Source organism: Carassius auratus, chromosome 40 (genome assembly GCF_003368295.1).
Source record: "Carassius auratus strain Wakin chromosome 40, ASM336829v1, whole genome shotgun sequence".
NCBI lineage: Eukaryota > Metazoa > Chordata > Actinopteri > Cypriniformes > Cyprinidae > Carassius > Carassius auratus.
This window is the reverse complement of record NC_039282.1, coordinates 13,718,809-13,734,430: the sequence shown is the minus strand read 5'-3', so window position 1 is coordinate 13,734,430 and position 15,622 is coordinate 13,718,809. Positions and strand designations below refer to the sequence as shown.

The window sequence follows — 15,622 nt, the reverse complement described above, 5'->3', positions numbered from 1 at the left end:
ATTGAATAACTATCAAAATGTTCATGAACCCAATTCTCATTAGCTGTTCAACAAGCTTACAATTTCATATTTGAAATCACTAATGAAATCTGACAACTGTCTCATTAAGTTTTTTTTCTCATGCAAGAAAAGTGTTAAAAAGCTTTTTGTTTTCAGTCCAGACCAGCCTTCTCATTACTGGTAAATGGCAAATTTACTGGTATTTGTGAAAAAGTCCTTTTTTAACACCTGTGTTCCATTGTTCTATTTCTTTTGTCTATTTCTAATTCTAACTTGTACAAATTTTACATAGAAAAATACAATAGGTGAAGTCGAACTCTGTAACCCCAAACTTCCCTGTGCAAAGGATCATAGGGGCCCAAATTGTGCATTAGTTGTATTCTTTTAAATACTTCATTCTGAAGGGCCCCTTTGAAGAGGCCAGTTTTGAGCACTTCAGTTTGGAATTATGCTTATGTGGCGGCCATGATTGTTTTCACTGAAGTGCCCTTTGGAGACTTGCTAACAGCTGTAATAAATAATATTGATGTCTGTGGACTTTTAAGATAATCAGTTAACTGTTTTTATGTTTGACGCTTTATTGACATTTCAAATCTAAAAAAAACATTTAGATATCAGTCCAAATATGTGATTGACATTGGTTATAAATTTGGTATCTACTTTGAAGGCATCTTGAGTATAACTGCTTCATATTTAAAGAAGCATATGCAAAACGCTTGAACCGGAAGGGATGAGACCCGGTTAACAGAATATGGAAATCTTTTGTGCATAACCCTTATTTATCATTAAAGTCTGTACAGTGTGTGTGAGATGGTCTAATGCTCATGTGCAGCCCTACACGTGTCTCTCAACCCTGATAAAGCAACCAGAGCTTGAAGTGATGCCTCATCAATAAGCGATTGGCGCTTTTATTTAGAATGTGTTTCACTTTCTTCCATTCACAAGTATTATGAGTGTGCCATATTCTAAAGTCTTTGAATGGACTCACATTCTTTTAATTTGACAGCTTCTCAAGAAGTGCTCACTGCAAATGCACAAGATGTTAAATAAGCAGCAAGGTCCAATACAGTCATCTCTAGCACATATCGAAATGTTGTGAGGTAGGCCTTAATAACTTTAGGTTTGTTTAATGTTTTAGTCCATCAAATGTCCTTTGGTTTAAATGTTTTCGTTAAACCCACATTCAACAACTAGTTTCAGGGAGTCAAAATATATTGTGGTTGAATGCTAGATGGCTCTTTGTGTCCCCATGGCAATACATACTGGCAAAACTACAGAAACACAGTGTATGACATGTCCTGTAATCCAATCTGTCTGTGTCATGGCTCTAATGATATGTTCTGAAAGATCCACAAATCATTAAGGTCTGAGTACGAGTATGGATGAATAATGACTTAATTTTTCCCCTTTGTGTGCAAGGTTTGTTACTGCCCTGCTTTTTTGCAGCGTGTTATAGGCTCTATGATTTCAAATCTTATTTTTGGCTTTTAAGAAAATTAAATATAAGGCACAGGCTGCTAGAGATACTGTATCTATTGTGCTGTATATACAGGTTGGAAGGGATAAATTATCTGGTACTTCCTCTGCAGCCAAGGTGGGAAGATTCTGTTTGGAGATCAGTTGAAACAACAGTAGATGACCAACCTACAACTACAGATCTGGGCCCGGTTCCCCAAAACGTTCTTATCGCTAAGTAGTTCTTAACCTATTCCTTAACCTCTCTCTTAACCTTATGGCACGATTCCCGACACGTTCGTACGCTTAGTATATCTTCTGTAAGTCATATTTTGGTAAGGTTGATCTGGACCATTCGTAAGCTCTCTCTTAGCGTTGTTTGAGATCAAAACGCTACTGTACAGCAGTCTTTAGAAATCAGCGCAGCGAAGTACAAGTCAAACTATGGTATGTTGACAATGTTTTGGCTCAACAATGATTTTATGTTATTTTTTAAGACTCATAATAAATTATGTTCGCAATGGATACAGGCCTATTTATGAAGTTGACTTTATGCAGTGGTAGTTAGCCTAGGCTTTTTCGTAATGTAGTTAAAGCAAATTGACAATCAATTTTTGGATAATTAAAATCTGGCAAACAATTTGTCTCTAAATGGCTAAGATCTATAAATGGCATGGTGGGTTCCAGTAAGCGACCAACTATATTGACTATGGCAGCGAACGTGTCATTGTATTGAATCAAAGACGGAGCTGGACGCGGAGCCGTTTAGTCCATGTCAATTTTTTTATTCGGCAAAACTTAAGCCCTTTTGCCATTTTTCCTGACAAGGCTATATTAAAAAAAAAAATCGCCTCCCAAGACAGCTCATAATGGAGCTGCTGTACCTTCTCAGACCTGAGCTAACGCGGCGAAATTTTACTTTAAGCCCTGAAGCCCAGTGCTACTTTCTTCTTTCTTTCTTGCTTTTTTTTTTTTTTTTGCTACAGAGAGATTCATTGAGGTCGTGGGAGAGGGCTACAGTCTATGCAAGACCTCGGTGTGGAGGTGCGTCCACACTGTCACCAACGCCCTTCTGCGCCATGCCGGGGATTACATCCTGGTGGATGGCACACTCATCACTTTCGCCAATCCATCAGTGATTGATCAGCCGTACATATCGCGAAAGGGAGACGTGGCCATAAACGTGCAGGTTATAGTGGACCATATGGATGTGATCTCCGATCTTGTGGCAATGTTCAGCAAAACTTCAAGTTCCTCTGACGAAAGGCTTGGTGCCCCTTTTTACGTTGCTTCCCCAGCATATTTTGTATCTAACTCTGTCTCTCTCTATGTTTATTGTAGATAGGTTGCTTTTTATTGAAAACATTAACCAAATACTGCATTAAACAGAAGTAACTACAGCTGCTTGCCAATCAATTCTGATTGTAAAGTACCTTACCATTAATATAAAAGTGTATTACATATTTTTTTAGTCGTTAAACCCATGTCAAGAAGCGGCACGAGTGGCACAACAACGGGATGGATGATTAGCGAGGGATACCCGGTTCGTCTATCCGTCACAACATATCGTGTGAACATATTACTGACCATTTGATAATTTAATTTATAGTCTATATTCTACAGATTGGTTAATATTTGTTAAAATAAATGTTACTATAATAATTTGAGGAATATTTCATTTGCATTGAACGTGTTGTCTTTCTTAACGCTGTTATTGCAACATCGCGTGAAGTGGAAAATCGATTCATGAGCAATCGATGCCAACTATTTCACTTTGGACAGTGCTCTTGTAACGTCGGACGTAAGAGGCAGCGTGCTAAGAGCTTCCTAAGGGACACTTCGGGGAACACACTTAGGAACGTAAACAACTTTGGTAAGATATATCTTTCGAGGTCTTCTTAGCACACTAAGAGTGAGCGTTATCGGGAAACCGGGCCCTATCTTTATGAATATCCTTACAGGTTAAAATAAAGGCCATTTTGCAATATTATGTAAACTAAAAATGAAACATCAAATTTTATTAGGAAAACAAAGACAGAAAATAATCTTCAACTTTACTGTTTTATATCTAAAAGAAAACATACCTTAACAGAATATGTATAGCCTACATATGAAAAAAAAATAGATCAAGATGATTAAGGCTTGTGACTGGAAATACATTTTAATCAGGCACTTTGTCAAATAAACACAAAAAAAGTATGTTTGAAAGGTTTAATGTGGAAACTGAATAAAATGCAGTGTTTTTTAATCATAATTTACAATAAAAACACCACTGCTTATCATATCAATGCCCTTAAGAGTACACTGGTTAAAAAGGTAGGACAAATGGCTGGCCAATTTTTTGGACCACAGTGCTATTTAAAAGTAATGTAAACAGATTTCATTCACCTATAATAACTCAACAGTAACTTGAACATCATGAGAAACTTTTTAAATGAACACAAAACAACTGGTCATTATTTATTTTACTTAGAGGCAGCATGAATATAACACATTCACAGTTACAAGTGAGGAATTGTTTGTGCACAAAAGTGAAATATCTGCCATAAATATAGGATTCTTCTTCATAATGGACAATAACTTTCAACTATAAAACTGAAATGCTCCTGTGACCTTGAGGATCTGAACAAAGAAAATTTTTACAATCATTCATCATGATTTTCTTCAATAGGCACTGTGGATTTTCAAAATAAGAAGGAAAAAAAAAAGGTTTAAAGTATGGTCAATTGGCAACATTTTCAATCATCTTTAATTATTTAAAAAATGTTTCATAATCTTGTTAGAAGATTGTTTAATGCCGCGATTATTTAGTTTGAGATTTTAAAAACTGTACATTATAGAAACAAATATATCATTAAAATCATATCACCAGTGCTTTTAAACAAAAATAGGTCTCATAAAATTATTTAGCCATGTAATTTACATACATAAAAGCACTAATCTAGCATTTTGTCGTATAATTAGCTAAATTTACAATTTTTTTTCAGTAACGACTGAAAGATTCTACAAAAAAAAATGTAAGTACCTTGAGACTAAGGAGTAGTGGAAATGTAAGTGAATCTTTCTTTTTGTTCAAATTAAGTATATTATTGGATGCCATACCTATAACCTATATTGTAACATCAGTTTTCACTGGCCTTAAGAATATTTACAATATGTGTTCAAAGGAACACTTTAGAACAAACATAAAGTATAAAAAGGACAATACATTATTTCCAGTTACACTGACAGCTCATTCAAGGTGCTGTTAAGAGCTGCCATGACAATCTTTTTCATTTCTGTTATTGTTTCTTTTCGGTTTTTCATTCCTGGCACAGATAGCTTGTGTCACCTAATAAAGTAGCAACTTGGTGCTTGATTTTTAAATGGAAAAAAGACAACAACTTTTTTTCAATTGTTTCATAAGCTACAATTGTGTTCCCATTAGTAAAGCTAAGGGAGGGGAAGCAGCATGTAGAGATCAATATGATCACTCTGGTCTGCAGTATAAAATTCAAAGACTGTGTAAATTGCTATTTTTGCAGATATTGTCCTTTTTTTTTTTTTTTACTTTTTATATAAATACTGATAGAAAAACAAATTTCCCAAACATTTAAGAGCTTAATACTTAGAACACTTTAGAATGGCAACTGTTAATAAACTAAAACAAACTCTGATAACAAACATACTGTTACGGCCACATATATACATATACAAATGTATGTCAATAAAATCACAGGTTATAGCAACCGTTTGACATATGTCATTCTTTTTAAACAAAAAACAAAAAACAAAAAAAACATCAGTACAAAAATATAAAATACAAAAAGTTTTTTTTTTTTAAAATGTTGACATCAAATATAACTGTCCTTTAAAATGTGCAAATGCTGGGCTAAGAGAAATGTCATTTGATCTTCAGGATTGTTAGAACAGCATTATAAAATAGTCATTTCTATTTCTTTTATAACTCAAGTCAGTAAGTCTAAAGAAGGGTGACAAAAGCACCGGTTTCTGAAACCTCTGGCCAGCCAGTTGGGCAACATTATACATACAACATGACGTTTAGGACTATGCCAGAGGAGAGGCATTTTTAGAGTACCTGAGAAGGTGGGAATGCTTTCTGGTGAGCTCTCCTTAGACAGCATTAAATCCTCAGTTCTGTCTCCTCATGTTCTAAGGAGTGCTCATTTGTACTGATAATGGAGGAAGAGTGACCTCCAAAAGGAGTAATGGCTGGAGAATGGGCTGCAAGTGGCGAAAGTGATGGAGAAAAACTTGGAGACATGGCTATTGAGCAAACAGAGCCATCATGGTCAATGGGAGATCGCCGCAATGAGGACAGGTGAGGAAATGTTCGGCCTACAGCAGGTTTCGGCAAAACAGTTTTAGCCCCTGGATGAGCTACAGAGGTAATAAGGGGAGGAGGGTCAATTCTGGGCTTGGGATCAGTTTTTGCTTTGGGTTGAAATGGGTGCCGAGGGTTAAGTGGTGCATTCTCATCTTTTAATCTGGCAATTTCTGTAAAGACATTAGCCAGAGGCTGAAATTGAGGGCACCAATCGAGGAGGTAGTCCCAGTTGTAGCTGCCCCTCAGTTCCTCGTCGCTAGCCACAATTGCTGTAAGAGAACCATCTACGGTGGGCTTACCATCCTCTGGGAAAGCATAATCTTTTGGATGCGAGATGTTAAGTCCTCTTCCAACCCCAAGATAACCACCTCCTTCATCCCTATAAGTTGGCAACTGGTTTGATAATAGTGTCCCACTTAAACTTCCCATTTTTTTCCCTTTAAACCATTGGTTTGCATCCATCCCAGGCTCACAGGAAATGTCAGACAGCTGGTCAGCATCTTGCTGGATACCAGAGTCAGGCCCACGAGCAGCTATGTGCTCCTGCATAGAGGATGAGATGCTGGAAACTCGAGGATACTCATTAATCATCCGGATCTCATCATCTTCTGCTGCTTCGGTGGAACCCCGTCCACTGGAATGAGATGGGTCAAGAGACCCACCTCGTGCATAGGTACCTCCTCTACTCCCAGTTTGTTCTGTTGCATACCCAGGAAGAGTCTGATGATACAGCTTATCACCCCCTGGGACTTTCGAATCTTCAAGACTCTCCAGAATGGTACTGTGGGTTACTATTCTGGTGCAAGCCTCTTGTTCTTTGTACCTTTGGGATCTCAAGAGGAATATCACCACAACAACTATGATAAGCAACACAATGGCTGCCAATGAAGCTGTTATAGCACTGGCAAGCACCACATTCATGTCTGTGTTCAAGCCAAAGGATGTATGGGTGACATCAATTGTGACTTGGGCAGAAGCTTTTCGGGAATTATCCAAAGGACTGTGGGCAATAACATCCAATGTCATCTTCCGTGTCTCTCTTTTGGACCGGCTTATATGTCGATGATATGCATCCATCTTGAGGGATATTACTCCTGTAGATGTGTTGACCTCAAAGTATGGTGAACTATTTGCAAGCGTGTAGAGGACAATGCCGTCCACCCCTCCATCCTCATCATTAGCATTTACTTGGCCAATGCTTTGCCCTTTCTTGGCACCCTCATGTATATGGAAGGCGAAATCTGATTTAGTGAAAACAGGATCATACTCATCTTCACCAGTCACAAAGACTTGAACTGTGACTGTGGCTGAGTAGTTACCAGCATCCATTGCCATAGCAATAAAATCGAAAGCATTTGCCTTCTCGAAGTCGAACGTAAAGCGGGTTCGCACCTCACCAGAGGTTTGATTCACTAGGAAGGAATCTTTTCCATTGCCGGAATTATACATGAGGAAATATCTCAGTTCTCCGTATGCTCCTTTGTCATAATCAATGGCATGTAGTATGGTTACTAGAGCATTCTGAGGCTGGTTTTCACGAATGCTTGCTGTGAGTGATTTAAGAGGGAAGTAGGGCCTGTTATTATTAATGTTCTTGACCTCAACAGTTACAGGAGCAAGAGCAAAGTGGACCTGACCATCTGAGGCCTGAATGATGAACACGTGAGAGGACTGTTTCTCACTATTAAGAGACCTCCGCAGTCGAAGGGACCCAGTCCACCGGTCTACTGAAAAGAGCTCAGACTCATCTCCAGAACTGATTGAGTATTGAACTTCTCCATTAGCTGTTGAGTCAGGGTCCACTGCAAAAAGTTGAAGAATTTCTTTTCCTGTTTCCGCTCCTTCATTTACAATTACATTGTACTCTACCCTACTGAAGGATGGAGGGTTATCATTGGTATCCACTACAGTTATTAAAACTGGAACACTTGAGCTTCGTTGAGGTATGCCACGATCTGAGACCACAATAGTGAGATTATAGCCATTCACACTCTCAAAGTCAAGCTTATCAACTAATATCAGTGTTCCAACTGTCCGAAATCCATGGCCCTCAAGGAAATGAACACTGCTCTCAATTTGGAAGGCGTTACCAATATTTCCACTGGCGATGGCAAAATCAAACCTGCAGTTGTCTCTAGATAAGTCCCCATCCACCGCTTCCAGGGTTAAAATGGTTGAACCAGGAACTTCGTCTTCAGATACAGAGGCTCTGTACTCAGTTTGCTGGAATATAGGCTCATTGTCATTAACATCAGACACATGCACCTGAATTGTGGTAAGGGCAGTCAACGAAGGTGTTCCACAATCACTGGCTTCAATCACCACCAAAATGGAAGGGCGTTGAGAGTCAAACTCAACCTTCTGCTTGATGAACAGAGTACCTATGTAAACAAATTACAGTATAATATAAAATACATAATAATGTAAGATCAAGGCTTTTAGTACATGCTTCAAAACAGTGGTTCTCTCAACTGGTGTGTGACAACCCTATAATAACATCCTGGACAGGTCCTGGAATGCCATGCATCCAGCTCTAGAGTCCTTAGGCATAAACTGATCTTTCACTGGTAACATGGCTAATAGCAACACATTATTCACAATATTCTCTTTAGGATAGTAAATCACACTTCTTCTCTTGCTGATAATTTTCTTTTTACTCATTGTCACAATTTTGCATATAATGGGAACTCATGTTGCTTGCTTTAGTGTAATATATTTGATACTGTATCAGATTGCAACCTGATGTACTGAAACATGGGACCTGTGCTGTGAACCACTTTGACAAAATCATGTTATGTCTCAATCCTTAAAAATATACAGGTGCATCTCAATAAATTAGAATGTTATGGAAAAGTTAATTTATTTCAATAATTGAATTCAAATTGTGAAACTCGTGTATTAAATAAATTCAATGCACACAGACTTAAGTAGTATGAGTCTTTGGTTCTTTTAATTGTGATGATTTTGGCTCACATTTAACAAAAACCCACCAATTCACTATCTCAACAAATATACACTATACTTCATAAGTATTCTTCTTTCTTCCTAAAAAAAATGGTACTGATTTGTTGGCCTTCTGGAAAGTATTTTCATTTACTGTACATGTGCTCAATGCTTGGTAGGGGGCTCCTTTTGATTAAATGACTGCTTCAATTTGGTGTGGCATGGAGGTTATCAGTTTGTGGCACTGCTGAGGTGGTATGGAAGCCCAGGGTTCTTTGACAGTGGCCTTTAGCTCATCTGCATTTTTTGGTCTCTTGTTTCTCATTTTCCTCTTAACAATACCCCATAGATTCTCTATGGGGTTCAGGTCTGGTGAGTTTGCTGGCCAGTCAAGCACACCAACACCATGGTCATTTAAACGACTTTTGGTGCTTTGGCCAGTATGGCCAGGTGCCAGATCCTGCTGTGCATCTTTTCCTTCCACATTTTTAACTTCCACTCAACTTTTATGTTAACATGCTTGGATACAGCACTCTGAGAAACAGCCAGCTTCTTTGGCAATGAATGTTTGTGGCTTACCCTCCTTGTGAAGGGTGTCAATGATTGTCTTCTGGACAGCTGTCAGATCAGCAGTCTTCCCCATGATTGTGTAACCTAGTGAACCAAACTGAGAGACCATTTTGATGGCTCAGGAAACCTTTGCAGGTGTTTTGAGTTGATTAGCTGATTGGCATGTCACCATATTCTAATTTGTTGAGCCAATATCATCACAATTAAAAGAACCAAATACTTAAACTACTTCAGTCTGAGTGCACTGAATTTATATAAAACACGAGTTTCACAATGTAAGTTGAATTACGGAAATTAACTTTTTCATGACATTCTAATTTATTGAGGTGCACCTGTGTTCTACAAGACATCTGACGATAATTCGGATGAAAAAATAAAATAACAAAATGACATATTACCATTGCTTGGGTCAATGTAGAATGTGTTTTTTGTTGACACAACCCTGTATGTTATCCTTCCATTCTCTCGAGAGTCCTTATCTGTAGCAGTTACTGTGATAACTGAGCTTCCTGCTGGCAAGTGTTCTGCTAGAGTCACCTGCCAAAGACATAAATTGGCCTTAACGCTAACAGCTTTGAGCAGTACACAGCATCAATTTATTTTTATTTAAAGGGCAGAACATCAAAGCTAGTGTTATCAGTTATTGATACAAGGCTCTCTGAAAGGCTTCTCTTCTGACTGTTTACTATATAATATTCAAACATCTTGAGTTTAATTTTGAAATAAACTACAGAAATGTACTCTTTCTATCAATATTCATCCTGAACCTGTGATTTCTCCTAACGTACCTCGTAAAGGTCCTGGGAGAAGACTGGAGCATTATCATTCACATCCTCCACAAGCACGGTCAGATTTGCGTAACTCTGTTGCTTTGAGTCTGAGGCGCTGATGGTCAGCGTGTACCATGTTTTATCTTCAAAGTCCAGAGGGGCAGTCAAGGACACCCCTCCTCCATAGCGATGTATTCCAAACTTGCCTTGAGTGTCTGAGTCCAGAAGAAGGGAATAGGATAAAGCAGGTCCAGAGTCAACATCATTCCCCGTGACCTGAGTGATCACAGTTCCAATCAAGGTATCTAGAGAGAGAAATACACACTCTTGAAATTAAGTGTAAAATGTAATTTATTGTTTCCTTTATGTGGTTGCACCTTTCAAAAGTATTACATATTAGTTGACAACTCCCACCATTATTGGACACATTGTACAACATCAGTGACAGGAAATAACCATTAAGGACTTTGGCGAGAAAAACGCCTGGTAATTGAGTCAATCTTTCAGTGTGGTGTGCCTCATAGTTTGTCTGCCAGAAAAAATAGGAAATTTAGTTCATTGATTACAGGAGTGATATGGAGTTCAAACAGCAGTCAGCTTACTCTCAGGAACCCGGACTTCACGTGGAACAGGGATGGTAGGACTGTTGTCATTCAGGTCTACGATGATCACAGTGAGAGTGGCTGAACCTGCTAACCGAGGACTGCCTCTGTCCGTTGCCATAATAACAAGGCTGGAGACACAACAACATAATTAGAGCAGAGTCTGGACATTCTCGCAGACTATTTTTATGTTGACAGGAAACAATTTTAAGACGTTTTAAAACGCGAAATCTAAAAATAATCAAAGAAAAAAACACATTTATTGATTAATTATCAAAGAATATAAAAGTTTTAACCACATCCGTGTAACTGCCTCTACAGAAGTTTCATTATGTCAATAAAGATATGGGCATGACTTTTTTTTCTTAGCTATTTAAAATACTTAAGATTTTTTTATGTAAAAAAAAAAAAATAAAAAATATTTAAGTCATTATTTTTTATCACTCCGTTTTAGGGATAATAAAGATAAAATGAAACAAATCTAAACTTCTATAAAAGCAGTTGGAAGAGCTTAGTACTTGGTCTGTGTCCAGATTTCTCTGTCCATGATGGCAGCAGTGGATATTCTGCCTGTGACAGGATCAATCTTGAAGAGGCCGCTCATAGACGATGACCTTATGGAGTAAGTCACCTGGCCGTTCTGACCCTGGTCTAGGTCATTCGCCAATACCTGAGGAAATTACAGATGCATTTGGCAATGAAAAATACAGACAGATTTGCAACAGCTGCTCGAGCGTAACATGAACCTCTAAGCAGTGTTGGGCTTGGAACTCAAATTATTTAGAAAAAAAAATAAGTTGAAAAAGGGAATTGGTTGTGGTTATGTTGGACAGCTGAGTCTATATTCTCACCATAGACAATGAAGACATTGTGGGAAATGCAAAAGAAACTCTTTTGGCTTGCACTGAAAATATGCTGTATTTAGGCCAAGGGATGTTGTACTCCTCGGCTTTTATGAAGACTCAACCACTGAGAAAACAAATGAGAGATTACTGTACCTGAATGATAGGATGATCATAGCCCTGGGCCTCACGAACATAAGCAATGTAATTGTGAAGTTGAAAGCGCGGTAAGTTATCATTGACATCTTGTAGGAGAAGGTTGACTGCCATGAAGGAACTGGAGGATGCTGTTTCAGCCTTGACCACCAGGCGGAGACGTGGGGTCTCTTCAAAGTCCAGACCTCTGGAGCTTTCTACCCAAATCTCACCTAAACAATGAATGAATGTAGTATGACTAAAAGTGAACAATCATAACATTTCATGCAAATATTAAATTTACAAGCATACCTGTGTGGGGGCTGATACTAAAGGACTGATGCTTGTTACCACTGAAAATGCTGTAGTTAATGCCACTGCTGGATCCATCAGGATAATGAGCGTGTATCTGAACAACTGCTGTACCTATGAAAAATACAAAACCTTTCTTGATTAAAACAAAATTTTACATCAACTTGGCATGTATGAAAGACTGTGGTGATTCACAATACGTCATAACCATTGATGTTTTATCATAACAGCCAATATTGGATATTTCACAATGCATCTAATTTACCTTATTTTTACATTTAGATTACCTTTGCAAACAAATATCATTCACAACATTTACCATAAAAACATGACAACTCGGTCATTAGCCGAAAATGTGTTAATACTGCTCCATCTATAAATGATTCATATTCTAAACAAGACATCCACATCCAGTTTTGGCAAATGATTGTACACAAAGTGACTTAGGGGCCGTTCACATATCACGCCTAAAAATGCGTGGAAAACACTAGGCGCGCCGCTTTCTCCTTCTTTCCAAAGCGCTCGGGCAGTTGCGCCCTCTGTCTGTTGCTAAGCAACCATGACCCGCTCTCTCCGTGAAGACGCGGAAATTTCAGCAAAGGATAAATGGATTTGCAGCACTAAAAATCTCTTGCAGTAGCTCTGCTACTAAAAATGGCAATCCATATATAGCTATGGTCAGCTGTTCCTTCATCTTGGCTGAGCTTTCAGCGTTGTTACAGGAAAGGATGAAGCTGATTGGTTGGTTCTTGTCACGTGACCCGCGGTGCGCTAGCGGCATTCTGAAAAGTTGAGATGTTTTTAACTCGATGCGGTGCGGACGCGCCTGGAAAAAAGGGCGCGTCGCACTAACTGGAAATAACTAACTTGCGCGCGCAAAAGACGCGATATGTGAACGGCCCCTTACACTGCACACGAGGCATACATTTTATCAGCTCATGCATTACTCTCTCTGGGAATCAAACCCATGACTTTGGTGTTGATATACTGTACTTTTATTAAAAAAGGTACAAAGCTGTCACTGGAGCAGGACCCTTTCAAAAATATGTACTCTTATGTACCATTTTTTTCCAATTATGTTCATTTTAGCATTTGTATTTCAGCATAGAGACAGCTTTGTACCTTTTTTTTTCTGAGAGTGTATTTCCGTGCTCTAGATTAAGCTATAGCAATATCAGTTGGATACCACTGATGTATAGCAATTTGACATTTCTGTATTGGTTTCTTAGGTCATTAATTGCACCTTTAGCGGCATTCTCCTGCAGGCTGACATCCCTGGTGTTGCGTGAGAAGCGGACACCCTGGTAACTCTGCTCTCTGATGTGCACAATCACAACTCCCAGAGACGACTGCATTGGGTTACCCTGATCCATGGCCTCCACAATGAGCGTCCGCTGGTTCTGAGTCATCGCGTGTAGCTTTTCGGTGGCCTGGATGTCCCCAGTCAAGGAGTTTATGGTGAAGCCTTTGACTGGATTCGCAAACCGATAAAATACAGATCCATTTGCACCGAAATCTTTATCTTCGGCTCTCATGGTTGCTAGAACCTTGTGGTTGGAGAGACTACTGCTGGACACATTGATGATGAGCGGGTCTGTGATGAAGAAAGGGGCGTTGTCATTTATATCTAAGATGTGGACGGTCACTTCAGCAGAAGTGTTACGGGGGTCGGAGGCTGAGGAGTCCGTGGCATAGACTTGGAAGCTGTAGGAAGCTACTTTTTCTCGGTCGAGGGCTGCTGCTGTAATAATGCGACCTGTGTGTTGGTCCACAATGAACATGCCTCTGGATTCGCGGCTCAGGAAGTAGACCACCTGACTGTTGGACCCTTCGTCCTTGTCAGAGGCTGAAACCTCCAGAACAAGAGACCCTTCCAATGCATCCTCTGATACCTCCACAGAGTAGCTGCTGCTGGGGAACACTGGGCTGTTGTCATTTAGGTCCAAGACACTGATGTCCAAAGTGACGGTACTGGTGAGTGATGGTATACCCTGGTCTTGTGCCTCCACAGTGAGGGTGTACTTTGCTTTGGACTCTCGGTCCAAAGGCCTGGAAGTAGACAGCACACCTGATTTTCTGTCCAGGTGGAAATCACCAAAATGGTCTCCATCTGAGGAAAGAAAGACATGGAAATAACATTGGCATATGGCCTGTTAATATCTTCCCTCTCCGGGTATGCGCAATTAAACAATATTAATCAATTTCATCAACTTTGACCTTTGAAGGATGCAATGTATATTATATAATTGTTTATTCAATTTCGTAATTATATATTGTTATATAATAAACAATATATATATTTGTTTGTCTAGTTCTGATGAGGTTGTACTGTTGCTACAATGAGAGAAGTATTAATGGGTATTTGTAGAACTGAAAATTACTCTGGACATGATCAAAACATATGTGAACAATTCAATAAATAAAATATCTAATAATATTTAACATATTATACAGCATAAATATTGCTCATGACATTAATACCAGTGATTTTGTAGTGCACCAGCCCACTGTCCCCAGAGTCTTGATCGGTGGCTCTAATGGTGAAGAGGGTCACAGGCTCCTGGTTCTCAGGCACCTCCAGACTATAGTACACTCTCCCAAAGGCCGGTCTGTTGTCATTCTCATCCAGCACTGTGACGCGCACTGTGGTCTTGGCGAAATTGGGCGGAGAACCACCATCTCTGGCATAAACTGTTTATGAGAGAGAGGTTATAAACTGGCTAAACAAATCCGTGCCCAACCGTGACATGACATTGGCCAAAAACAAAACAAAAAAAAAACTATCATATTAGTTCTCTCTTACAATTAAGCAACTGCATTCTATCTGAAGTACCTGTAACAGTATAAACCCCCTGGGCTTCCCTATCCAAAGCCTTGGTGGTGGTTAAGACTCCTGTCACCGGATGAATACTAAAGTCATCTCCTACAATACGTCCATATGTAACAATTCCATTGGTCCCTATGGAAAAAGCATAAAGACAGGATAAAAGATGAATCTACACAGTTTCCTTCGATGCCAGTCTAACACATCACGTCTGAGAAAAACCCACCTTTGTTAAGAAGGTTGTGTTCACTTTGCACAATGGACTTTTCTCACGAAATGGGTAAAAATGGTACTCTGTTTTTATTTGTTTGTAGTTAATACTGCTAAGTAGTTGGTCTCAATCACACTCCCCCTGGTCTTTGGATGGTAGATCGCGTGCAAAAGGCGTGCAATCTGGCAGAGTGTCACCTGTTTACCTCGCTAATTGTTCATGGAGAGAAAGTTTATGATCCTTCTATTTTATGTGCCCCTGAGTAAGTCCAAGAGAACGCAGTGCTCAACCCACCCCCAGCCTGGCACCAATTAAAACACTTTTATTTGTGATGGGTTGGCTGTAGTATCCAGTGTTTTAAGAGAAATGTTAGTAACGGTAAACAAACATTCGTTTCACTTCTAAAGAGGATGGTGTGACAACTGCCAACCTCAAAAGGTGGAAATGAACTTATCTCACTCAATGCGTGCGTTCACACACAGTACCGTTTAATATCAAACAAGTATATCTAGATATATAGTATATGAGTTGTGTGAGAAAGGGAGGAATGTAAACTAAATCATGAAGGCTGTCAAATACATGTTAATTTAGTGTGATTCATTAAATAAAAAATATGATGTGATACAAAATG

At 39.1% G+C, this 15,622-nt stretch overlaps 1 protein-coding gene across 2 annotated transcripts in view; it reads right to left on the bottom strand.

Annotated features, from left to right (window-relative positions):
• Nucleotides 1-3,652: 3,652 nt before the first annotated feature.
• The window catches only part of dchs1a (dachsous cadherin-related 1a), a 117,169-nt gene continuing 105,199 nt past the window's right edge, over nucleotides 3,653-15,622 (bottom strand). For both annotated transcript variants that reach the window (XM_026226735.1, XM_026226736.1), the window contains exons 12-21: nucleotides 14,790-14,915; nucleotides 14,438-14,647; nucleotides 13,200-14,066; nucleotides 11,957-12,070; nucleotides 11,666-11,877; nucleotides 11,186-11,337; nucleotides 10,668-10,798; nucleotides 10,084-10,370; nucleotides 9,694-9,832; nucleotides 3,653-8,163 (exon numbers count right to left, since the gene is read on the bottom strand). In XM_026226735.1, the coding sequence (XP_026082520.1) occupies nucleotides 5,579-8,163; nucleotides 9,694-9,832; nucleotides 10,084-10,370; nucleotides 10,668-10,798; nucleotides 11,186-11,337; nucleotides 11,666-11,877; nucleotides 11,957-12,070; nucleotides 13,200-14,066; nucleotides 14,438-14,647; nucleotides 14,790-14,915 (4,823 nt within the window). In that variant the 3' untranslated portion in view covers nucleotides 3,653-5,578. The remainder of the gene's footprint in view (nucleotides 8,164-9,693; nucleotides 9,833-10,083; nucleotides 10,371-10,667; nucleotides 10,799-11,185; nucleotides 11,338-11,665; nucleotides 11,878-11,956; nucleotides 12,071-13,199; nucleotides 14,067-14,437; nucleotides 14,648-14,789; nucleotides 14,916-15,622) is intronic.